General features: G+C 47.6%; 1 protein-coding gene across 3 annotated transcripts in view; it reads right to left on the reverse strand.

Annotated features, from left to right (window-relative positions):
- Positions 1-25,778, reverse strand: part of abtb2b (ankyrin repeat and BTB (POZ) domain containing 2b) — a 256,347-nt gene extending 230,569 nt beyond the window's left edge. For 2 of the 3 annotated variants that reach the window (XM_038808241.1, XM_038808239.1), the window contains exons 1-2: positions 24,666-25,778; positions 19,035-19,330 (exon numbers count right to left, since the gene is read on the reverse strand). In XM_038808241.1, the coding sequence (XP_038664169.1) occupies positions 19,035-19,330; positions 24,666-25,252 (883 nt within the window). In that variant the 5' untranslated portion in view covers positions 25,253-25,778. Of the gene's footprint in view, positions 1-18,154; positions 18,170-19,034; positions 19,331-24,665 lie in introns of those variants that run through there. The other variant, XM_038808242.1, reaches the window with a different exon arrangement.
- Positions 25,779-26,287: the final 509 nt, after the last annotated feature.

The raw sequence follows: 26,287 nt of genomic DNA on the forward strand, positions 1-26,287 counted from the left end.
GGAGACCAGAAAATCCAGCCTTTTGTATGACTAAGCTACGAAATTCTAAATAAATTGGAGGTTTTTGTTTTACAGAAAACGCTGATTTCTGATGATGCGCTTGTTAGTGCAGTCTTCGCCAATAATGGAGGATGCTGAACAATTGTTAGAAACGTTATAATCTAATGGGGAGAGGAAATAACCGGTTAGATCATAAGTATTTGTAATCACTGGATACCGCAGTCTCCACAAATTTGATAAATGCACGTAGGATTTCCTCATCACTGTGCGGAAAGTGAAGAATTACATCTGAAGAAAGCCAAAGCTCTGCTGTGATAAGATCATACATCAAACCCAGATGCTATCAGCCGAAAGAACAGTGACGCAAAGCAGGAATCCACGCCAACTCTTAGCGTGCTGTTTTCCAACTGTCTGGAGCACGCTTTTTTTTTTCATCAAAAACATTTAACTCCGTAAGACCTGCATCGTAACATTTAAGTTCTTTAAACAGTTCTATCAATGAGAAGGTAGCAAGACATTAACACGTTTATTATGGGAATGGCTACTTAACCCAGGGTTAAAGAAATCATTGTCAAATCTCTCCCGAGATCCGACCTATTCCTGACCTATCACTTTGCTCCAACCCCTCTTCACCAGCATAAAACCCGTAACATTTCTACCTCGCTTCAGCTCTGAAGAGGACTCACCCGGACTCAAATTGTTAACTGTGTTTCCCTCTCCACAGATGCTGTCAGACCTGCTGAGTTTTTCCTGCATTTTGTGTTTTTAGTTATAATAACCTTCACGAGGCCCAGGGGGATACCTGATTGATCGCCCGTGGAGTATGAACTTCCCCACTAAAGGACAGAGTCCCACCCAGCTGGGGCGCATAAGGGCTTAGTATAAAGGCCGGCCCAGACAGGGACTGGCATGTTGGTTGACCCAACAAGGCTGTACTCTGTAAATATATTCCCTGCAGTGGGCAGAATTTTTGTGACCGTAAATAAATCGACGTTCACCTTACCTCACCTTGGCTTACGGGATCATAAATATTATTAAAGTAATTTTTATAACATAGAAAGTACAGTGCAGAAGGAGGCCATTTGGCCCATCGAGCCTGCACCGACCCACTTAAGCCCCCACTTCCACCCTATCCCCGTAACCCAATAACCCCTCCTCACCTTTTTGGTCACTAAGGGCAATTTATCATGGCCAATCGACCAAATCTGCACATCTTTGGACTGTGGGAGGGAACCGGAGCACCCGAAGGAAACCCACGCAGACACGGGGAGAACCCACGCAGACAGTGACCCAGCGGGGAATCGAACCTGGGACCCTGGAGCTGTGAAGCCACAGTGCCAGCCACTTGTGCTACCGTGCAGCCCTGGTTACAAAGATGTTTATAATGTTTTATTTATTTTAAAACAGAATCTGAGAGCTATCCTGCAACAAAACAGAGACATTATGGTGGGGGGGGGGGGGGGCTGGTTTAGCTCAATTGGCTGCACAGCAGGTTATTGATGTGGAGCGATGCAAACAGCAGGGGTTCAATTCCCGTACCGGCTGAGGTTATTCATGAAGGGCCTACCCTCTCAATCTTGCCCCCGTGCCTGAGGTGTGGTGACCCACAAGCTAAGTCAGCTCTCCCCCTCAAATTGGGGAGCAGCCTCTGGGACTGTGATTACATGTCATTATTGGTGTGTTAATCTTGACGCTGTTGACATATTATTTTACCGTGAGGTAGAAGGTAGGACAAGGGCATTAGGATTGAGCTAAATCCTATCCTCGTGAACCCTCCCAGCAGGGCTATCCAGATGGCAAGCAGGAGCAAAATCTTCCTGACGCTTACTATGTCCTACTGACTGCAAACAGTTGTCTCAGCAGAGAGTAGAATGAACCTGGGGATTTTCCTGCTTTGTGCCTCTCCTCACTGAATAAACAGGGTGAATTTCCAACTTGTGCGCTCATTTTCCACCAGAGTCTGTTTGCACCACGAAGTGCTCAATGTTTAAAAGAATACACTTGTAAAGGCAGGGCCTTCATGAATAACCTTGGCCAGCACGAGAATTGACCCCACACTCGCTCTGTGTCACAAGCCCGCCGTCCAGTCAACTGAGCTAAACCGACCAAAACTTGCAAAATCAGTCAGTGCATGGTATAAAGAGCTACAATAGGACTGAACGATTACAAGAAAATTACAGTAAATTACAATTCTGTTTTACTTCAACATGACAAATACGGTTATGTATCATCAGCAACAACAAACACTTTTCACGTCAAAGCCATTAATGATATCCTGTGTGACTGTGACAAATTTTCCCTCCTTGTCCTTCTCGACTTTCCTGCCACCTTTGACATGTTGATCATACCAGCCTCCTGCAACCCACCTTGATCCAGCTGGGTGGAACTGCTCTCTCCTAGCTCCATGTTTATCTATCAAATCAAAGCCAGAGAATCGCCAGCAATGGTTTCTCTTCTTCCTCCCACAATGTTACCTCGGTCGTTGGTCCCCTCCTAACTCTCATCCACATACTGCATCTTGAGGACATCGAAAAGCACAGAGTTAGTTTTCACATGTGCGCTGATGCCACCCAGCTCTACCCACCAACTCTCTACTCTTCCACAGACAGCTTACCAGACATCCAGAACTGGATAAGTAGAAATTTCCTTCCAATTAAATAATGGGAAGACTGAAGCCACTGGTTGCGATTTGACGGAAATGAAACGGAGTCCTCTGTCCAGCGCATTTAACTTGGTGCCTCCCAGTGCTGGCAGCAAGTAAACGGGCCTCTATTTCATTTTGGGGCCTCAAAGGGCACCCCAGCCCCAATCCCAGGCACTGGCCTGATTTTACCTAGGCACTACCAGCCTGGCACTGTGGCAGTGCCCCTGCCCCCAGAGCCCAACCACCTAGGCTGCCCCCAGAGCCCGACCACCCCCACCCCCACCCCACCCCAAGTGCCTGTACGCCTGGTCTACATCAGTAGAGACTAAGCTACGCTCACTGCGTGTCTCCGAGGCCCAGGTGTTACATCCTACGCCTTGGGTAACTCAGTGAGCCTGACTGCACACCTGCATATGTAAATTTAGGTCATGCCCATTGTGGGTGGGAACCAGATCGCGACGCCTTGTGAGATCTCATTAGATCTCGGGAGGCGTGACCAAGCTAGTAAATCTCGCGAGAGGGCTGTCGTGAGATTTAACGGCCTCGTCGCGGCCCGAGTCGGGAGCGATGAGGCAGGTAGACCGAGCTCATTGCCTTTGGTCCCCAAAACAAACTCTGATCCCTCACCACTGATCCCCTCCCTCTGACTGGAAACTCTCTGAGCCCAAACTAGACTGTTCAAAACCGTGGTGTCATATTTGGCCTTGAGATGAGCTTCTGACCACACATCCACGCTGTCACTAATACTGCCTAATTCCATCTAAGGAACATTATCTGTCTCCTCTCCCACCTCAGCTCTTCTGCTGCTGAAACTCTCACCCATGACTATGTTACCTCCAGATATCATTAATCAAACTCATTTCTGGCTGGTCTCCTCCCTCTGTAAACTTGAGATCATTCAAAACACTGCTGTCCATGTTCTAACTCACTCTTGGGGTTGGTGGTATTTCCTGTTCTGGAGTGTAAGGTTGGTGGATGGAGCGGGAAATAGAATGATTTCCACTTGGGGCCTGGATGGCTGACCAGTCACAATTGCGCACTCTTTAGCTTATTATAAACACAAGGAGCACGACGTATCGTGCGGCAGAGATGGGCAGGAAGTCACTCTACCCACAGCTCAGGGCCCTGGTCCTATATTTAAAGGGCACATGGACAGCAATTTCTCACTGCAGGCCAGGAGCTCTAGATTCTGCAACGGTTCAGCGAAGCCTCCTGCAGGTTCTCCTCCTGGCTGTCCAGGAAAGGTGGGAGGTTCTGTTTCCCCAGGGATGGCAGTGGGACATCCTGTGTGACTATGCTGGCCTGGGCGGAGGTGGCAGCAGAGGTTAGCATCCACGGGATCTACAAAAGAACCGCCCAACAGTGCAGGAAAAGGGATGAGCAATCCGCTGCCCTGCGTCAGGGTAAGGGACATCAACTACTCACTGCAAAGTGACACTCATAAAGGCATCGGTCAGTCTAAGTGTGTAAGTGCAAAGGGATGTCAAGCCAAGGGCTTGGGGCATGTGCACTGAATGTGTGCCAGCCATTTCACACTGGCCGTCTGGGGAGGCCTCAGGAGCTGGCATAGACATCATGCTCCTCAACAGCCCGTGCACCCACTGGGATGGCAGTCAATCCTTGCATGTGTCTGCAGGACAAATACACCCACAACAAGAGGGGGCAGGACCAGACAGGCAGCGGCAGGCCAGCTATCATCGTCCTCACTATGTACGAGGAGGAGGCTGTCCAACTAGCTGGGGAGCAACGGGACTATCCCTATGCCAAAGGAGAGGTGGGACTCCCCCAGAAAGCAATGAGGATGCCCCCGGTCTGCAGTTGTCAGATATGTGATAGAGTGAAACATTAGTGTCTTATCAGGGATTCTGCTGAGGCATTCACTAAATCTTTTTCTCCATTCCAGGTACCAGCAAGAAAAGGGGGAGGTCAACAACGGAGAGAACCCACAGCTCCAGAGGATGCACTGTCACTGCGTTCACGTATCCTCCACCTGCACACATATATTCTCCATGGTCGGTGCCACTCTAGGCTCGGCTCGGGGTCATATCTGAGGATCACATCACTAACATGGGTCCATAGCTGATGGAAGAAGTGACACTTGGGGTCTCTAACACCTGGAGTGCTTCTGGAGACCAGGCCCCTACTGAGCCTCAGGCGGTGATGACAGGCCCCCCTCCCCCTCCCCCCCGTCTCCCCCTCCCCTTCCGCTCCTCCCCCTCCCCCTCCGCTCCTCCCCCTCCGCTCCTCCCCCCCCTCCTCCTCCCCCTCTCCTCCTCCTCCTCCTCCCCCTCCCCTCCTCCTCCCCCTCCCCCTCCCCTCCCCTCACCGAACTCAGCCATAAGAGACCTGATGGAGATGAAGAGACAGGGAGGTGAACATCAGGCAGAGCTGAGAGAGGTCATGCGCAGACTGGACTGAAGACTGGAGCAATCCGTCCACATTCTGCTATAGTGGGATCCAAGAGTGCCCTGCAGTTCCACCTCCCTTCTGCCAATGACCCTGTCACCTCCAACACGTGAGGCCAAGGAGGGTGTACCTGCATCTGAGCAGGAGAATCTGAGCAGGCTGGAGCCCTCTAGGCCTGTAGATGCAGTGTGAAGTACGATGAACTTTCTCAATTAAGTTCTTGGAACAATAAAGACAGGTTGAGCTCCCAAACGTCCAGTGCCAGGAAGCCATTTTCCTGTATTTAAATCTCACGCAGGCTCATTGAACAGTCAGCTGACCAGAATTAACTGTCCCCTCCAAATTAGGTTCTCCGCCAGCAAGAAATTCATGCGTTCACATTTAGGACTGCTGTTGGGTGCCGTGAACCTCACGAGGTAGATTTCTTCCTGGACAGGCTCAGAGAGGAAGGCTGGAGTGGAGGTTGGTCAAGGGAGGCAGGTACAGTGGGAAAGGGTTGGGTGGAGGATGGTATTGCAATCCAAGACTAGACCCCAACTGTGGCTAGGGTACTGGATGAAACCTCATTATTTTAGTTTATTTTATAAGACTGCGCGCAAAGAATACTGGGCGCGATACTCCACTCCCCACGCTGGGTGGGAGAACCGCGGGAGGGCCCCCCGACAAATTTCACACACCCCTGGCGCGCCCCCCCCCCCCCCCCCGGCTCGGAAGAATCGCCGCCCGCCGTTGTTCACGGCGAATCTCCGACCCAGATGGGCCGAGCGGCCTGCCGTTCGCGGCCGTTTCACAACGGCGGCAAACATACCTGGTCGCTGCCGTCGTGAAATGGGAGTGAGAAGCCCGTTTGAGGCTTGTAGGTGGCCTAGAAAGGAAAGAGCACCACAACTGTGCTCGGGAGGGGACAGGCCCACGATCGGTGCCCACCGATCGTCGGGCCGGCGTCCAAATCGGACGCACTATTTCCCCTCCACCGTCCCGCAAGATCAAGCCGCCATGTCCTGTGGGGCGGATGAGGGGAAAGACGGCCATCGCGCATGCGCGGGTTCATGCCGTCAGCGTCATGACATCAGCCACGCATGCGCAGGTTGGAGCCGGCCAACCTGCGCATGCGTGGCTGATGTCATTAGGCGCGCCGGCCACGTCATTCTTGGCGCGACGCCCCCGCGGCCGAGAGTTACGGAGCGCCGCTCCTAGCCCCGCCGGGAGGGGAGAATAGGGGACGAGGAGCGGCCTCCGAGGCCGTCGTGCAACTCGGCCGAGTTCACGACGGCCCTCCCGATTTTTCCCGGGAGCCCACTACGTCTGGATATTGTCCAGGTCTTGTTACATTTGGACATGGACTGTTTCAGTATCTGAGGAGTTGTGAATGTGCTGATCATTGTGCAATCATCAACAAACTTCCTCATTTCTGACCTGATAGAATCATAGAATCTACAGTGCAGAAGGAGGCCATTCAGCCCATCGAGTCTGCACCGGCCCTTGGAAAGAGAACCCTACTCAAGCCCACGCCTCCACCCTATTGCCGTAACCCAATAACCCCACTTAACCTTTTTGGACACTAAAGGCAATTTAGCATGGCCAACCCACCTAACCTGCATATCTTTGGATTGTGGGAGGAAACCGGAGCACCCGGAGGAAACCCACGCATACACGGGGAGAACGTGCTGACTCCGCACAGACAGTGACCCAAGTCGGAATCAAACCTGGGACCCTGGAGCTATGAAGCAACTGTGCTAACCACAATGCCAACATGCTGCCCATGATGGAAGGAAGGTCACTGATGAAGCAGATGAAGATGCTTGTGCCTAGGACACCACCCAGAGGAACTCTTGCACCAAGTTCTTGGAATTGAGATGACTGGCAACCACAACCATCTTCCTTTGTGCTCAGTATGTTTGCAACCAGCGGAGGGTTTTCCCATTCCCGCATTCCCATTGACTCCAGTTTTGCCTGGGCTCCTTGATGCCAAACTCAGTCAAATGCTGCCCTGATGTCAAAGGCAGTCACTCTCACCTCACCACAAAATTCTCTTTACGGACACAATTGTTGGTATTATGAATGTCGGCAATATCAGAATATACTTAATAGAGATCAGCAGAGATGGCAGAAAATAAACAAATTAGGTCAATGTATAGAGTCAGAGCCAAAGTGAGAGAGATTGGTTTGGGGAGAAAGGTGGGTCTAAATATGGAGAGAAAATGCAGAGATAGAGAAGTTTAAGGTTGGCTCTCCAACAAGTTGGGATGAAACAACTGCCGCTCTATCAAAGATAAAGCAACGAAGGTGGTGATGCACAAAATAATTCTCAGTGTCACTCTGTAGCACTTAGAATTCACTCATTACAAAACTGATTGACTCCGACTAAATTATTTTCAATAATCAATCCAGTTCCTCCTACCTCAATTAAAAGTTACTATAGTTCCGCTGGGTTTGAATTCCAGCTGTGATTGATTCCGTTTGTCCGTCATTCTTGAAAAGGAAGAATTTGCAGGGCTGTGGAGAGTGAGCAGACAAGTGGAAGCAGCTTGTACAAAGAATCACAATGGGCAGAATGGATGCCTTTTGTGTTACAGAATTCCACAATTCCCTTTCATTCACCCTCTCTTCAGCTTGAATATTTTTAAGTCATTCACTCAATTGTTGCAAGCTGCATAAAGTTCCAGTCATCAGCTTGGCCTTTCATGACCATTGTTGCATCTAGTTCATGTGTAAAGATATTTCATTTAAGTTTAAGTTAAATCAAGCCAGTGTGGTTAAGATGATGGAAGAGTTGGAATTCTGAGTGACCTTTGGAAACCGGGTTGGGAGAAGGTGAGGGAGGAACTGGAGAATCAAGGGGGAAGGTGGCACGAGGGCTGGGTGTCTGGTGGGGTGGCGGGGGTACCAGTCACTACGGAATTCTCTCAGGGTTGTGGAAATGGCGGGTGACGTTTCTGCCAAAAGGCTAATTAAGAGCCACTTCAAGGGCCTCTTCCTGCCAACACTGGCATTTTAACACTGGGGGACAGGGGTCTTTCTGTTGTGTGGAGCCCCTGCCCTGTAAAACCTGACTGCCTCCCTGGAGGATTGGGGCTGAGGTGTGAGAGGACTCTATTCATTGGGTACTCTGTGGATCACAGAGTGCCCCAAATCCTGTGCTAAAGTCAGCCCCTGCTGAAACAGCCTTGTTCCCTTGTTTCCCTCACCAACCAATGGCATCCATCCCTTCACCCCTTCACCTGACTGACCCTGGCAACCTCGGACCTATTTACCCAAGCACCAAGGTAGAGTCCATACTGCTTCAGGCTGGGTGCAGTCCCAACAATTGCCACTACTCCTGGTGGCATTGCTGGCACTGAAGAGTTGCCAACCATCTAACTGGTCAGCAACTCTTGGAGGGGGAAATCTCATCTGTAAAAGGGAGAGGAGCCCCAGTGACAGGCTGTTAATTGCTGAATTGCCACAGAATCAGGTCAGGCCTCACAGAAAGAGCGGAGGCGGGGGCTCTTACAGTGATATCATAAAAGCAAAATACAGCAGATGCTCGAAATCGCAAATACAAGCAGAAAATGCTGGAAAGACGCAGCAGGTCTGGCAGCATCTGTGGGGAGAGAAACCGAGCTAACGTTTCGAGTCCATGCGACTCTTTAGAGCTGGAGAGGGGTAAAAATGTGATGGATTTCCAACCTGTCATCACCAAGCCAAAAAAACAGGCCATGACAGCAGCTGGATTGGATTACATGCATGTGATTAAAACACAGCCCTAATCAATTCCACGTTCCCTCCTGTGTGTCCCTTATAAATGTTGAACACTGAAGAAAAGCAGCACATTTGATGGATCAGTGGGCAGAGTTGATCGTTATTAAATGAGGACTTAGCTCCAGGATCCTGCCTACCTTCCCTTCCAGTCACACCTGCTCATTTTAAACAAGGTGCCACTTCATTTTATACCACTTTCTATCTGGGAAAGTAGCCGTCAGCTGTACCAGCTGGATTCAAACTTCATTCCAAAGGCTTTTGAGCTCAAAGATTCGGGTTGAAAGTGAGTAAGACTGTCATAGGTGTCACCTTTCAGTGAGGCCTGTACATTCTCTCAGGTAGACATAAAAGATTCCGTGGTACTATTTCAAAAGGGGGCATCAATGTCCCTCAGTTGCGATTACAAAGACAGATTAGCTGGCTGTCACCACATTGCTGCTTGAGGGAGCTTACTGTGCAAAATTTGGCTGTCATGTCTTCTCTATTGCAAAATGGGACCACAGCTCAAAAGTATTTAAGTGGCTGTAAAAGTTCCGTGGGGCACCCTGCGGTCATGAAAGGTGTTATATAAATGCAGGTTTTTCTTACAAACATAAAAATTCAATCCCAGACATCTGGCAAACACCTTCCTCAACCCAAACAGTTTGAGGTGCGCGAAAATGCGGTCAATGATAGGCCCGAGATCGGGATCTGATCGGGATCTGAATCTCACTACCACTGGTTAATCTTCATCACATTTTGGATGAAGCTAAAGGAGGTTCAAAAATGAGAGAACTACAATTTGAAATGGCTGTAATGAAGACTGTTATAACAGTGTCAATTGTTTTAAAAATATCTACAAAAATCATGGAAAGTCTTTTGTTTGACACAAGACACCAGAAAAGGCAAGGAAAAAATGAATTAGGCTTGTGGCTCAAAATTGTCTTTCAGTTTTTCGAAGGCCGCAGAGGGATATGAAACCAAGGATGAGAATTTTAAACTCAAGATGTTGCTTTACCGGAGCACAGGGGTGGTAGGGGAACGGGACCTACTTCGAGTTAAGACACAGGCAACAGAATTTCGGATGACCTCAAATTTATCAATGGTCATGTCAGCTACCAGGCAGACAAACCTAACCATGATTTGCACCCGTGAGTAATGTATCATCATCTTTACCATCATAAAGTTGTTTTTAAGGAGCAAACAAAATCAAACACTTTAAAATGAGCCATCTCATGGATGGGTCCTTGGGTGATGGGAGGTAGAGCTTCCCATTAAATACATTGCAAATGATTTTTCCCAACAAAAACAATTGTAACTAAATAATTAATAGAAATTAAATTATTTATGTGTCTAAGTATCTTTATAGTTGATGACATTCGTGGGTCCAATATAAAGGACACCAATGTATCCCTCACTGAGATCATATTATAGGTTTGCATTATATTTTGGTATAAAATACCACCAGAAGGAAGGTGTCATTTTATTCGTTCTTGGCCCTGTTTAATGTGGAGATTCTAGGACAAGTTCTATTTCGATTTGGAAAAATTTATAGCTTGGTCAAAAACACGTCCAAACTGGAGTTGGTAGTTGCTGCGTTTGTTGGAACTAATTTTCTATTAATTTTCATTTTAATTTGGTTTTTTGGCGTCCCAGTGGCTGGAATTCCGCTCCGGACATTGATACTGGCAAATCTGGTTTCTGTTCTGAAGCAGTAGACATGTCGACCTGGCAGATTCTGTCATCGGTTTACAGACGAAAAACTGACTCAGGGTGCCAGGCTGGTTTAATTTGGATTAATTGACCTTAAAGGTTCTTAAAAGGTAGTTTTTATTAGCTTGAGAGATCGTGGACAAAGTATGATATATAACTTCTTGTAAAAGAGTTGCATATTAACGACACATTTAAACTGTTGGGCTGTGGAGTGAAATTGTAAACCTCAATGGCTTCTGAGACTAAAGAAGGGAATATATAGTGGCTGGGATATAATCCAAGTAAAAATCTGGTTTGCTCGGCTTTTAAAAAATGTTATTGGCATCAGTTTTCTTTGTCTACCTTGGAGTGAATCGGCTTTATTAATTCTTTTTCAAAACTTTTTTTGCGTCATTTTGATTAACAAATCAAATAGGAATATATAATCAGAAAATGACCGATGCTCTTCAATATCCTTTTTCACAATGCTGTTACAATAGGACAATAGGGCTGAGATTCATTTCTCACACAAAGCTTTTTACTGCAGAAGAATGTTTCTTCAAACTTTTATTGCTTTGGAACAGATGCTGTAGCAAATGACATTTTCACGTTTACCTGGTGTGCTATTGCAGCTCGAGTACAATTTTCCTTCTTTTAATAAACTTGACTGGTAGTTTTAGCCTGAATTATTTGGTTTGACAGCACTGTGTTTTTCACCAATTTTGTATTTTTACTGTAGAAAAATGACAGCCAATTTGTGAATGACAAGGTCCTAAAAACAACAGGATAATGCACAGTTAATCTTTTTAGAAAGAGAGAAACGTAGAAAACAGGAGCAGGAGGAGGCCAGTCAGCCCTTCTAGCCTGCTTTGCCATTCATTAAGATCATGGCTCATCATCCAACTCAGTGGCCACTGCCGCCTTCCCGCCCATATCCTTTGGTATCCTACACCCCAAGTGCTATATCTAACTGCTTCTTGAAAAATATACAGAGCTGGATTCTCCCTCGGCCGATGTAGAAATTGGAAAGGCGATTGGGCGGAAGATCGGTCGTGAGGCCAAAATCGTGGCCAGCGCTGGGAGCCCACCGGAATGTCATGCTCTGCTGCCTCAAAAGCAGTGTCAATGCATTCTACCCTGCATGTCATTGCTGGGCCTGACCCGGTATTGTCCAGGGCTTCCGCAATGCTCCGCCTCCGCCAGGAAGAATTGCCGATGGCAAGTTTCACATGTGGTTTGCAAAATCGGGAAACAGGCACCGTGGCTGCTAAGGGAGAGAGAGGCACGAAACGTCCAACATCGTTAGCAGTTGTGCCGCTGGCCGGTGGGGCTTCTGCCAGGGCCAGGGGGAGTAGTGGGGGGCGGCCAGGAGGTGGGCCATGGGGATAGGGTGGACGGGCACAGAACACCGTTGCCGGCAAGGCAGCCATGCGACTGCACATGCCGCTGACTGCCCACTATGAACTTAGTGCCACGCATCGTTATGGATGTCCCCCCCAGGCCAACCCCCTAGGTCTCCTCTGGCCCCAGCCGACCCATCAACAGGATGGGCGCGCTCCAGGGCAACCGGTGCCATCGTGTTGGCTGGGATGAGTATGTGTGGGAAGTGGAGTGCTAATACACGGCTGCAGTTTGTTAGCCACTCGCGTGCCAATCCCGACTCCATCCTTACTCATTAGAATCGCTTGTATCCCACATGAAAATGAAATGAAATGAAAATCACTTATTGTCACGAGTAGGCTTCAATGAAGTTACTGTGAAAAGCCCCTAGTCGCCACATTCCGGCACCTGTTCGGGGAGGCTGGTACTGGAATTGAACCGTGCTGCTGGCCTGCCTTGGTCTGCTTTAAAAGCCAGCGATTTAGCCCAGTGTGCTAAACCAACCCCTACCAGCACATGGAGCCGGTGCTAGCCCATTAACGGTTGATGAATTTCTCCAGGAGCGGTGCCAATTTTGCTGTCGTAGAAGTCGCCGATTCTGTCCTGGCGTCAGCACTTAGTCTCTGAAACGGAGAATCCCACCCACAGTGTTTGGGTCTTTTTGAGTGATATTCGTCGTGGGATAGATGTTCCCCAGACGTGGGGAGAGCTGGCCTGCTCTTTTTCAAATAGTGCCACAGGATCTTTTGCATCCGCCACAGACGGTAGATAGGCTTTCAGTTTAGCATCTAATTGAAAAGACAGGACCTCTGACAGTGCAGCCGTCCTGCAATACTGACCTTCTGATGGTATAGCACTCCCTTAGTACTGACCCTCTGACAGTGCAGCACTCCCTTAGTACTGACCCTCTGACAGTGCAGCACTCCCTCAGTACTGATCCTCTGACAGTGCAGCCCTCCCTCAGTACTGATCCTCTGACAGTGCAGCCCTCCCTCAGTACTGACCCTCTGACAGTGCAGCACTCCCTCAGTACAGTACTGACCCTCTGACAGTGCAGCACTCCCTCAGTACTGACCCTCTGACAGTGCAGCACTCCCTCAGTACTGACCCTCTGACAGTGCAGCACTCCCTTAGTACTGACCCTCTGACAGTGCAGCACTCCCTCAGTACTGACCCTCTGACAGTGCAGCACTCCCTCAGTACTGACCCTCTGACAGTGCAGCACTCCCTTAGTACTGACCCTCTGACAGTGCAGCACTCCCTCAGTACTGACCCTCTGATAGTGCAGCCGTCCTGCAATACTGACCCTCTGATGGTATTGCACTCCCTTAGTACTGACCCTCTGACAGTGCAGCACTCCCTCAGTATTGACCCTCTGACGGTGCAGCACTCCCTCGGTACTGACCCTCTGACAGTGCAGCACTCCCTTAGTACTGACCCTCTGACAGTGCAGCACTCCCTCAGTACTCCCCTTGCCCCTTTGACAGTGCAGCACTCCCTCAGTACTGCCCCTTGCCCCTTTGACAGTGCAGCACTCCCTCAGTACTGACCCTCTGACGGTGCAGCACTCCCTCGGTACTGACCCTCTGACAGTGCAGCACTCCCTTAGTACTGACCCTCTGACAGTGCAGCACTCCCTCAGTACTCCCCTTGCCCCTTTGACAGTGCAGCACTCCCTCAGTACTGACCCTCTGACGATGCAGCACTCCCTCGGTACTGGCCGTCTGATAGTGCAGCACTCCCTCAGTGCTGACACTTTGACAGTGCAGCACTCCCTCGGTACTGACCCCCTGACAGTGCGGCACTCCCTCAGTACTGACCCGTTGACAGTGCAGCACTCCTTCAGTACTGACCCTCTGAAGTGCAGCACTCCCTCAGTACTGCCCCTCTGACACTGCAGCACTCCCTCAGTACTGACTCTCTGACACTGCAGCACTCCCTCAGTACTGACCCTCTGACAGTGCAGCACTCCCTCAGTACTGACTCTCTGACACTGCAGCACTCCCTCAGTACTGACCCTCTGACACTGCAGCACTTCCTCAGTACTGACCCTCTGACAGTGCAGCACTCCCTCAGTACTGACCCACTGACAGTGTAGCGCTCCCTCAGTACTGACCCTCTGACAGTGCAGCACTCCCTCAGTACTGACCCTCTGACAGTGCAGCACTCCCTCAGTACTGACCCTCTGACACTGCAGCACTCCCTCAGTACTGACCCTCTGACACTGCGGCACTCCCTCAGTACTGACCCTCTGACGGTGTGGCACTCCATCAGTACTGACCCTCTGACAGTGCAGCACTCCCTCAGTACTGACCCACTGACGGTGTAGCGCTCCCTCAGTACTGACCCACTGACAGTACAGCACTCCCTCAGTACTGACCCTCTGACAGTGCAGCACTCCCTCAGTACTGACCCTCTGACAGTACAGCACTCCCTCAGTACTGACCCTCTGACAGTGCAGCACTCCCTCAGTACTGACCCTCTGACAGTGCAGCACTCCCTCAGTACTGACCCTCTGACCGTGCAGCACTCCCTTTACTGACCCTCTGACAGTGCAGCACTCCCTCAGTACTGACCCTTTGATGGTGTAGCACTCACTCAGTATTGCTCTGAAGTGACAACCTGTGCTGATGTCCTGGCCCCATGAACCAAGGCTGACATAATTGGTCCTGTCTCGTGAGGGTCACAGCAAAGGTCAGCCGTTGTATCTGATAGAGAGTGTGAATTGTCACTGCTAACAATAATAGTGGCTTTACATTGCATATATCTCTTTCCTTTTCCCAGAAACAAGTTAAAATACAGCTAGCAAGACGAGTAGCATTAGGCAAGGGCAATAAATGCTGTCCTAACCAGCGACACCCACATCCCCTGAAAGAATAAAGAAAAATAATAAAATATTACATAATCGCACATAAACACCGAGACCTCATTCATACAAACTGTGCAGCTCCATCAAATCTGAAGATCATATTGGATTAGAGCAGGGGTGGGCAAACTACGGCCCGCGGGCCGCATGCGGCCCGCCAAAGGTATTTCTGCGGCCCACCAAGTCATTAAAAAAAAAAAAAAATTTTTTTTTTTTAAATTTTTTTTTTTTTAAATTTTTTTTTTAAAGTTAATGGGGGGGGGCTGTTGGGTTACTTACTGGTATAGGGTGGATACGTTGACTTGAGTAGGGTGATCATTGCTCGACACAACGTCGAGGGCTGAAGGGCCTGTTCTGTGCTGTACTGTTCTATGTTCTATATGAGGCGCCCAGAATCATAACCGGGTGAAGTAATTATTTTACTTAATATACTATGCGGCCCTTTGTGAATTGTGAATTTCTGAATGTGGCCCTTGCACGGAAAAGTTTGCCCACCCCTGGATTAGAGGATGGAATAGGTGCTAAGGGGATCAGTTCTTTGCCCCAACACCATGTCATAACTAAATCCCAGCACATCTGTGTGAGATTTCCATTTCCAATCTGACGTTCCTGAGTCTAATGTCATTTCCATATCCGCTTAAGCCAAATTCTGGGCAATTTAGACCAGTCTACAAGCATCCATGAAGCAATAGGTTGGCAGAACTTCACTACTGCTACCTGGGGGCTGGGTTAGCTCATTTGGCTGTACAGCTGGTTTGTGATGAGGAGCAATTCCTGTACTGGCCGAGGCTATTCATTAATTATTCTCAACCTCGCCTGAGGTGTGGTGATCCTCAGGTTACGTCGCCTCCAGTCAGCTCTCCCCCTCAAAGGGGAAGGTCACCTGGGACTATGGTTACTTCACTTCTACCTGAGGGAGAAACCACCCCCCAGATATACCAACAGTAATTTTACAACTTTACTTCTCTTTACCTCTGAATTGCGATGATTTCACTCCAAACTGCACTGTCATCTTTTGTAATAACTTCATCTTGTGGTTTGTTTGTTTGATCCCTGTTGCTGTGATATCAGCAAAATTGCCAAACAAACCTTCAAATGATTGTTATAGATTAATTTCGCAACTGATAAAAATAATAATTAACAACACATCAGAAGCCTTTCGGCAAGCCTTTCCATGGTGTTTACTGCTTATTGCACGTTAACTAACTGTAGTAATCCACGGGAGGCAGGAGTTCCGTCACGACACCAATATTTATTTACAATAACGATATTACAGGAGCAGCTACAAACAGTGCTGCTAGCAGTCCAGTCAACTTAAGACTGGATCACAAAGCCTACACAGGTGATTATATGGGCCCCCTCAATGAGCTATCATTGAGGGAGCTCATACTCCAATTGGCCAACCAATAAAGCCAATTGGAGTTCATTACACTGACATAAATTTATACTTTGGGGACTGAATGTGCAGCTTGCATTAGTGGAGTAGGTCAGTGAATCTATTTCTTCAAATCCTTTTTGTGACAATTTGAGTAACATTGCCTCCTATTTGAGGAAAGGGCTGCGATTCTCTGGTCCAGCGCCAGAGTGCCGGCGCCAAAATGGGAGTACTTTACTGCGGCGCTGGCGCTGGTTCCGAGACCCGATTCTCTGGTCCTGGCGGGGTCAGCACCGCACTGGAGCGGCCCACGCGGCTCCAGCTGCCGGCCCCGGCATCGACCTGGCGCCGCGGGGTCCGCGCATGCGCAGTTGGGCCGGTGCCAACTAGCGCATGCGCTCTGGCCATCATCTCCTCGCCGGCCCCGACGCCAAATGGCGCAGGGATCCAGGAGCCAGCGCATTAGAAAAGAGGTCCGCAGCCAGAGAGGCCGGCCCGCTGATCAGTGGGCCCCGATCGCGAGCCAGGCCACTACGGAAGGCCTCCCCGGGGTTGGACACCCCTCCCACCCCCCCACCCACCAACGCCGAGGTCCCGCCGGCCCCGAGCATGTTAGAACGGCGCCAGCGGGACTCAGATTTTGTTCTGGCGGCCGCTCGGACCATTCGGGCCGGAGAATTGCAGCGTCGCCGGGGGAACGCCGCTACGGCCGTTTGCTCCGATTCTCCGTGCGGCCCGGCGCCATTAACGCACGCCCGTTTTCACAGAGGTGGGAGAATCACATCCCGGCGTCTGGGTGGCGTGGCGCGATTTGTGCGGCGGTTCTCTCACCCAGCGGGGAGTGGGGGGGGGGGGGGTGGTTGAAGAATTCCACCCTAGATTTTTCGAAAACACCAATGCGCTCAGTAAATATAATCTTCATTAAGATTGGTGCTTTGCATGGGACATGCAGCCACTTGAAATCAAACAAAAATTCAAGTGAAACAACACATTCTTCAACCTCCTTATAATGGACCGCAATTTCCCATCGCTCATTATAACATTTTCTCCTGATCTGAACTGATACTGTGAGCCAAGCAGTTTAAATCACACAAGATTAAACCCTGATAAACAGAATCAGTCCAACAACGCCACCAGTTTGCAGTGACATGAGGTGAGATTTCCCTGCCTTTCTTCAGGGAAGAGATTGAAGAAAATTCCACACTTTTAACCTTTGTCGCTCAAAAGCAGCCAAATATCGGGCAGCGATTGGCATTTGAAAAAGAAAACGGAAGTAATCCCGGAGAGAGGGAAAGGTGAATTCTCTGAAATAATCACATCCATCATTTTTCCATTGGAAAGTTTGAATAACATTATTACAGTAATCCATCTATTTTTTGTTCCCATTTCTAAAAGAGCACGAACTCAAAAATAAAACCACCACCATGTTGACTTTGCATATATAAAAAACTACTGTGACATAAATCATTGAATAAAGAACACCATCATGATTTTAATCAGCTTCAGTTCCCCAAAGAAATAAAATACTCATCCCATGAGGATTGCAGCAGTGTGTCCATCCCATAATAATATGCTTCTGAAACAAAATACCTTTTGTGCTGTGGTTGCGACTTATATTACTGTATTAAACATGACCATTTCTCAAAATGTCTTTGATAAGCAGTGCGATAGATTTCAGAGCACGTGATCACAAGTATTTAATAACATTTCAAAAAAATTCCATCTAGTGTGCCCTTCCCTCAATTGTAAATCATAACTTTTAGACTTCAGAATATGGTTCTGATAAATATTCTCTTCAAGTGTTTCAGACATTTAAAAGCATCAGATGACCCAGAGGTCAAACAATTTAATCAAATGTGTAGATTGCAATATTTCTTATTGCAGCATCAAGTTCGAAGTTGTAAATTATAGACCGTTATTAAAACTGCGAATCCCTTTACCTGCATCCAAACACTGAAATGTATTCCCCTGCCTTCAAATACTCCGACCTCATAATACAGTTTAAATGGCTTTAACACTTAAGGAGAAGTGCCTCAACTTCGCAAATCTCTCACTTCAAAGAAATACTTACTGTAAGGAGGGGAGGGGCACTGTCAATGTTGAGTTCTTATGATGTCTCCCACAGCCCCCTTTTTCAAACTAATGTCTGGCACTGAACAATAATTGTATACTAATTCTGGACTTCACATCTCCCGACGGAGAAAGACTTCAGTAACAGCTGATGCCATCCCTGGGTCTTGCAAAAGAGCATGCCCCTTGTGAATAATTGAGCTTGCCTTTAATTTTCATTTCTGTCGACTATTTTGGAACCTCATTTGTTAAACTGGTAATGATTCGGTAAAGCATTCTGCCTCCCAATGGCACAATGGCACTCAGAACTGAAAAGCATCCTTTTGCTTTGTGAGCATGTTACATTCCTTCACAAGACACATGGCGGCTAACTCAATTCTCACCCTTAATTCCTCTCAGTCTTACTTCCTCTACTTTTCAATCTTTTCAAACACAAATGTGGTGCCACATAATCCCCGTCTATCAATGTTGTGTTTTGTTTAACCGTTCCTCCTCGGTCCAGTCTCCGTGTCCTGCATGTTAGACCTTGCCCATTCACCCAAGACTCAAAATTAAATTATCAGTGAGCATGCCATTTCCTCAAAGGTTTTGAATTTAATTCTGGTTGTGGAGCAGCCATTATTAAAACATTCTTTTAAACATATAGGTAGTGCCTTCAAAATTGAAGCTGCTCTCTCATGTGGAGTAACGTCCTCTTTTAAGCCTTGAAAGGATTCCAAACAAAGATGGCTGCTTTTGAAGCAAAGATGGTTTTAAAAAGACATGCACTGTCATTTTTGTCTTCACCGCTTAATAGTGAAAATATTAGTAAAGGGATTAAATTACCACAAAATATGATTAAAAATTTTAACAAAGGATTCTCTCAGTCAGCCTCTCCTTACCGTTTGCGTTCTTGCCACAGATAAGATGCTCGTAAGGCTGTAGAATACCCCAGAGCTCAGCGTCGTTGTTGATGCACATTTCCAGCATTTCCATTGAAAGCTCTTGTCTGCCGTCGTGCACGGCTACTCCCACTCCTTCTGAACCATGTCCTGCTGCCACCCTGATCCCAATCTCCTCCAGCAGACTCTCCATACAGGCCGCCAAAGAGATTGCAGCATACTCGTGGATACGCACTGAGACCCTTGTGTCCACCATCCATCTAAAGAAGCGTCCCACCGACAAGGTAAGGCCACACCTAAAAGTGTTAACAGCAGAGATACTAATCAACTAAACGTACCAAAGGAGGGTCAGTGCAAATCAGGCCAGTAGAATAGAAACAGTGGAATTCTCCGCACCTTTGGGGGCTAGGCCCGCGCCGGAGTGGTTGGCGCCACGCCGCCCGGCGCCGGGGCTGGCCGAAAGACCTTCGTGCGCCGGTGCATCAGCTGCCACTGACCTCACCACCGGCGCATGCGCACTGGGGGATTCTCTTCCGCCTCTGCCATGGTGGAAGCTGTGGCGGCGGCGGAAGAAAAAGAGTGCCCCCACGGCACTGGCCCGCCCGCCGATCGGTGGGTCCCGATCGCGGGCCTGGCCACCGTGGGGGCACCCCCGGTGTCCGATCGCCCCACAGCCCCCCCCCCCCCCCCCCAGGACCCCGAGGGCCTGCTCCTGCCGCCACCAGAGGTGGTCCAAACCACGGCGACGGGAGAGGCCTCTCAGCAGCGGGACTTCGGCCCATCGCGGGCCGGAGAATCGCCGCCGATCGGCAGGGCGTGATTCCCGCCCCCGCCAATTCCCGGGTGGCGGAGAATTCCGGCCACGGCGGGGGCGAGATTTTCGCCGGTCCCGGGCGATTCCCAGACCCTGCGGGGGGTCGGAGAATTTCGCCCGAGATCTTTGATGCATTGGTTTTAATTTTCCAAAAATCCCTAGATTCGGGGAAGATTCCATTAGATTGGAAGATATCAAATGTAACTCCTTTATTCAAAAAGGGAGGGAGACAGAAAACAGGGAACTACAAGCCAGTTAGCCTAATATCTATCATAGGGAAAATGTTAGAAGCTATTATTAAAGATGTTAAACAGGGCACTTTGAAAAATTCAACACAATCAAGCAGAGCAAAATTGTTTTGTGAAAAGGAAGACACGTTTAACCAATTTATTGGAGTTCTTTGAAGGAGTCACATGTGCTCTGGATAAAGGGGAAATGGTGGATGTTCTAAGATTTCATAGTTCATTATTAAGATTTCCAAAAGGCTCTTGATAAGGTGCCACATTAAAGGTTATTGCAGAAAATAAAAGCTCATGGTTTAGGGGGTAACAAATTGGCAAGGATTGAAGATCCCGTACCAGCCTCCCCGGACAGGCACCGGAATGTGGCGACTAGGGGCTTTTCACAGTAACTTCATTGAAGCCTACTCGTGACAATAAGCGATTTTCATTTTCATTTAATTTCATTTCAAGATTGGCTGACTAACAGCATGCAGAGAGTTGGCATAATGTTTTTTTCTGGTTGGCAGGATGTGACGAGTGGTGTGGCACAGGAATCAGTCCTGGGTCCTCAACTTTTTATAATTTATATAAATCACTTGGATGAAGGGACCAAACGAACGGTTGCTAAATTTGCTGACGACACAATAAAAGTAGGAAAATAGGTTGTGGAGAAGATGTGAGGAGGCCACAAAGGGACATAGATAAGTTAAGTCAATGGGCAAAGATCTGGCAAATGGAGTACAATGTGGGAAAACGTGAAATTGTCCATTTCAGCAGGAAGAAAAGAAGCTTAATATCTAAACAGTGAGAGACTGCAGAGCTCTGAGCTGCAGAGAGATCTGGGTGTTATAGCGCATGAATCACTAAAGGATAGCGTACAGGTACAGGAAGTCATGAGAAAAGCTAATAGAATGTAATAATTTATTACAAGGGGGAAGTAAATGCAAAAGTAGGGATGTTATGCTTCAGCTGTGAAGCTCATTGGTGAGACCACATTTGGAGTATTGTGTACAGCATCGGTTTTCTTATTTAAGGAAAGATATAAATGTGTTAGAAGCAATTCAGAGAAGGTTTACTAGACTAATACCAGGAATGGGTGGGCTGTCTTATGAGGAAAGGTTGGAGAGGTTTAGTTTGTATCCACCAGAGTGTAGAAGACTAAGAGTCAACTTGATCGAAACCTTCAGGATCCTGAGGAGTATCGACAAGGTGGATGTGGAGGACGTTTCCTCTTGTGGGAGAATCTAGAACTAGGGGTCACTGTTTAAATTAAGGGGTCACTCATTTAAGACAGAGATGAGGAGAAATCTTTTCTCTCAGAGGGGCATGAACCTCTGCAACTCTCTTCCTCAAAAGACAGTGAAAGCAGAGTCTTTGAATATATTTAAGGCAGAGCTAGATAGATTCTTGATTAATATGAGGGTGAAAGGTTATCGGGGTAGGCAGGAATGTGGGGTTGAGGCCAGCCATGATCATATTGAATGGTAGAGCAGGCTCGAGGGGCCAAATAGCCTACTGTTTCTCTGTTCCTAATTCGTATGGTTGCATGTTCGTATTTTGCTACATTCCTATCCTGGAAGATGTATTGGCAACAACCATTATAGCGGAATATCCAAACAACTTGATTTTCCCTTGACACACAGGGGCTCAGGGCTTTCGTGATTTCCATAGAAATAATCTTTTGCAAAGATGTCAAGTAATTTGCAAAGTGAATGCTTTTTCACAGTAACTTAATTTGAAGCCTACTTGTGACAATAAGCGATTTTCATTGTGCGAAGACCAATTGAAGTCTTGACAGATGCTAATTTTCCAAAATCGGTTGCATTGTTGTAACGCTAGAATATTTGAAATGTGATTTATAAATTAAAATTTATCTGAAAATGTCTTTAGCACAGTAAGGAAGAATATTTTCCTGCCAGGTGAAGACATTTATCAGTCTATTAACCGTTAAACGCATTAACTGGCAGACATAATTATAGCAATTTTTCATTAAATCATAATTCTGGCAATCACTGTTTAACTGATGAAGTTATTGTTAATTGAATAGAGAGCTGTGGCAGCACGGTGGCACAGCGGGTAGCACTGCGGCCTCACGGCGCCGAGGTCCCAGGTTCGATCCCGGCTCTGGGTCACTGTCCAAGTGGAGTTTGCACATTCTCCCCGTGTTTGCGTGGGTTTCGCCCCCACAACCCAAAAACGTGCAAGTTAGGTTGATTGGCCACGCTGATTTGACCCTTAATTGGAAAAAATTAACTGGATACTCTAAATTTATTTACAAAAATTAAATAAATAGAGAGCTGACATGACGTGTAGCTGAAAGATATCTTGTGCAAGTAGAGTTTTATTTTGTTTCTAATGCAGTCATTTCTTTTGATAACTTTACACAAGCAGCATATTTACAGATACCAGGTCGATTCTCTGTGAGTCTGTTAGTTTCTAAATTTTATGTAAAAAGGAGTATGTTTAACCTTACCTTAGCACTTTGCCATCTCTATATTTACCGTGATGTGGAGATGCCGGCGTTGGACTGGGGTGAGCACAGTAAGAAGTCTTACAACACCAGGTTAAAGTCCAACAGGTTTGTTTCAAACACGAGCTTTCGGAGCATGGCTCCTTCTTCAGGTGACTACCAGTCACCTGAAGAAGGAGCCGTGCTCCGAAAGCTCGTGTTTGAAACAAACCTGTTGGACTTTAACCTGGTGTTGTAAGACTTCTTACTGTATATTTACCGTGTAATGGCATAGCAGCTTTATAAAATTAATATCAATCATCTAGTGAATTTCTGTGCACTACAATTCATTCTGCAAACTCTACCAGTTTATTTTCAATGTAGTAATTACAGTCTGGCTAATATTAGTGAGATGGGAGAATCTTTTGTGGGGAAATCTAGAAGTAGGGGGTCACTGTTTAAAAATAGAGGGACACCCATTTTTAAATGGAACAAGAACACAGAACAGAGAACAGTACAGCACAGAACAGGCCCTTCGGCCCTCGATGTTGTGCCGAGCATTGTCTGAAACCAAGATCAAGCTATCCCACTCCCTGTCATTCTGGTGTGCTCCATGTGCCTATCCAATAACCGCTTGAAAGTTCCTTGATAGGTGAAATATTTTTTCTGAGGGTCACGGGTCTTTGGAACTTTCTTCCTGGAAAGCAGGTGGAAGCAGAGTCTTTGAATATTTTTAAGGCAGAGGTGGCTAGATTCTTGGTAAAAGGGGGTGATAGGTGGGCAGGATGCCAATTTGAGGATACAATTTGATCGGCTACAATCGCGCTAAATGGTGGAGGAGCAGGCTCTAGGGACTCAAAGGCCCACTCCTGTTCCTTGTTTGTATGTTCGTATTGTGCAAAGTTGCTAACCAGGATTTAACTGCCACACATTCACTTTAGCATGTTAGGAAGTAGCTATGAAGATAGTACATCTTTTGCTAAAGGCGTACAGAAATCTCTGAACCTAAATTCAAAGCTGCAGTCTGCTTGAGCAACTAACCACTCAGACACATTCGTAAAATGAAACTATTTTTGTCTATAACATTTCCATGCACTGTCTAAATATTAGGGAAATTAAAACAATTTTCCAATTTGAGCAGTGGTTCCTTGGCCAGTTATTGCAGCACATACTAAGCAACAGTTATCAACTCCAAGAAAATATCCCCAACTAAACTAGTGTGGTTCCCGTTCCATTTTCTGCATCAGCTATCATTACCATTTCACTTAGTGAGACTGCCAAATAAACCCAAATTTGAAGTGAGTTATATGAAATTGCGTGCTGCATATATATGTCCCTGAAGACTTTGGATCAAACAGCACATGTTTATTTAATTCAGGTCAGGATCATTAAAGCAGGTAGAGACATCGTCCACCCCTTAAATCTGGTTGTATCATAGATAATGTGCCTACTCTAAAAGTGCAGATTTCAGACAAAACGTACAACCGAATAACATATCTGCAAACCCCACATCCCTTAAAGAATTAATGTGTGACTAGCTGATCGTTCACATTTCGGTCATCCTCAACTTTGAATCAATTTTAATGTGTCTGTTAAAAGTTGAAGTTACACATATGAAAGCATGAATGAAATGAAAATCGCTTATTGTCACGAGTAGGCTTCAATGAAGTTACTGTGAAAAGCCCCTAGTCGCCACACTCCGGCGCCTGCCCGGGGAGGCTGGTACGGGAATCGAACCGTGCTGCTGGCCTGCTTGGTCTACTTTAAAAGCCAGCGATTTAGCCTAGTGAGCTAAACCAGCCCCTGACATGGGGGTAATTGAACAGTTCCCCATGTCAGGCAGTCAATGTCTTGGTGCTGGTTCAGATCAGGAGGTGCAAGGGTCTCTTGACTTTCTCTAATGTGCATTAGCTCAACATCAGAAAACCAGCCCCTGTGCATGCATCAGTGTAACATCTCCACATTGCACAGCCTCACCAAGGTTGGCAATTGCATGGGGATTTCACTGGCAGCTAGGCGGAGAATGCCCACTTTGTTTAACTTAGATCCTTGAAGGCAAGCTGAGGACATCATACCCAGCATTGATTGTGTACTGATTAATTATAAATGCTGCACATTTTGAAATGAATACAAAAGACAGGGGGTACCTGGAACTCTTGCTTTTTCTCAGTCTGTCTCCAGCACTCATGTTATACAGAGACAGGGCTTTCACTGAAGCAGAGATGCAGCTTTCAGACAGGGACCAGGACAGGACAAGTCTGATGGCGCTTTGGATCTCGAACTTGGTGCACTTGGAGTGGACGACACTCAGTCTCTGCGCCTCCCTGGAGACCCTGAGCAGTACCCTCCTCAGCAGGAAGGACAGCCTCCTGACACCTTCCTGGGAGAAGGGTTTGCCACATTCCCCTGGCCTGCCTCTCTTCAGCAGCTTCCCAATGTCTTCGTCCGTCCATGGGAACTCCTCCAGCTCCGGGAGCCGGGCACATTTGAAGAAGATATCAGTGAGTTCGGGCTCCTCGGCCAGCACCGTGTTCACAGTGTCCCAGCTGTTGTTGCGGCTGTTCATGGAGCCCGAGAGGTACCACCAGTTCCCTCGGTGAGCCGACTGCAGGGCTTGCGAGTTGGATCGGGAAGAGGAGAGGCTGAGCGATCGGCAGGAATCTCCTGCTCCATAGCCCGAGTCCAGAGTCAGGTCTTCCAGCGTCTTCAAGCTCGGGTTGTACAATGCGGCCATTGTGCAGTTTGCAAAATGTTTGCACAAGCCCCGGCCAGATTCAGCTGGGATGAGGTTGCTGTCCAATTCTTTTATCCGACGACATAAAGCGCAACACACTGAGTGAGTTTCTATAGAGAGCCTGTGGGCTCGGAGCTGGATCCAAATCTGCAACAATTCTCCCCAACGCTAATGTGTCCCACAAACTCCAAAGCTTCTACTTCACAACTTTGCAAAACTGCCTCTTCACTTGGGATATTGCAGGAAAATATCAGATTCTGGCAGAGAGAAAAGAAAAATCCTTCTAATAGCGGCCAAGATCTCTTATTCTCTTTTAAATCCTGCAATAGGAAACTCCTCCTCCCTCTGCAGCTCCTTTTAAACTCCCTTCATCCAACTTCTGTCCACGATAACAGAATCTTTCTTTCCTGCTCCAAAACTCAAAAGCTTTTTTTCCCCCCCCGGAAATATGCACTTCAATTAGTTTTTTTTTAAAAAGATAAATCTTCAGCGCCGGCCTCCTCACAAAACTAGCTGCGATCTTGGCATTGAGTGTTTCAGGTTCAATCCCCGGGCTAGCGGCTTCTTGCTCAGTCAGGCGCTGCTCTCCCCGGGGCTCCTGTCAATCACACACCATCAGCCAATCGCAGCACGCAATGCAAATTCAATTTCACCCTTTAACCAATCGCATTCAGTCAAGGGCGTGGCGAAGGTGTCAAACTGTCCAATGGGAGCAGTCAATGAAACACTGATCAGTGGGAATTCCGGATCACCGGATGGATCATCAATCCCAATGATCAATCCTGATCCCTGCAAATTCCCACTCCCGATGCAATCCTGACCTCTGCAGATTCCACCTGCTCCTAATTTAATCCCGACCTCAACAACTTCCCACCCCCAATGTAATCTTGATCTCTACATATTCCCATTCCCAATGTAACCCTGATCCCTACAGATTCCCATTCCCAATGTAATCTTAGTAAGACGTCTTACAACACCAGGTTAAAGTCCAACAGGTTTGTTTCAAACACGAGCTTTCGGAACGTAGCTCCTTCT

This window comes from Scyliorhinus canicula, chromosome 9 (assembly GCF_902713615.1).
Source record: "Scyliorhinus canicula chromosome 9, sScyCan1.1, whole genome shotgun sequence".
Classification (NCBI taxonomy): domain Eukaryota; kingdom Metazoa; phylum Chordata; class Chondrichthyes; order Carcharhiniformes; family Scyliorhinidae; genus Scyliorhinus; species Scyliorhinus canicula.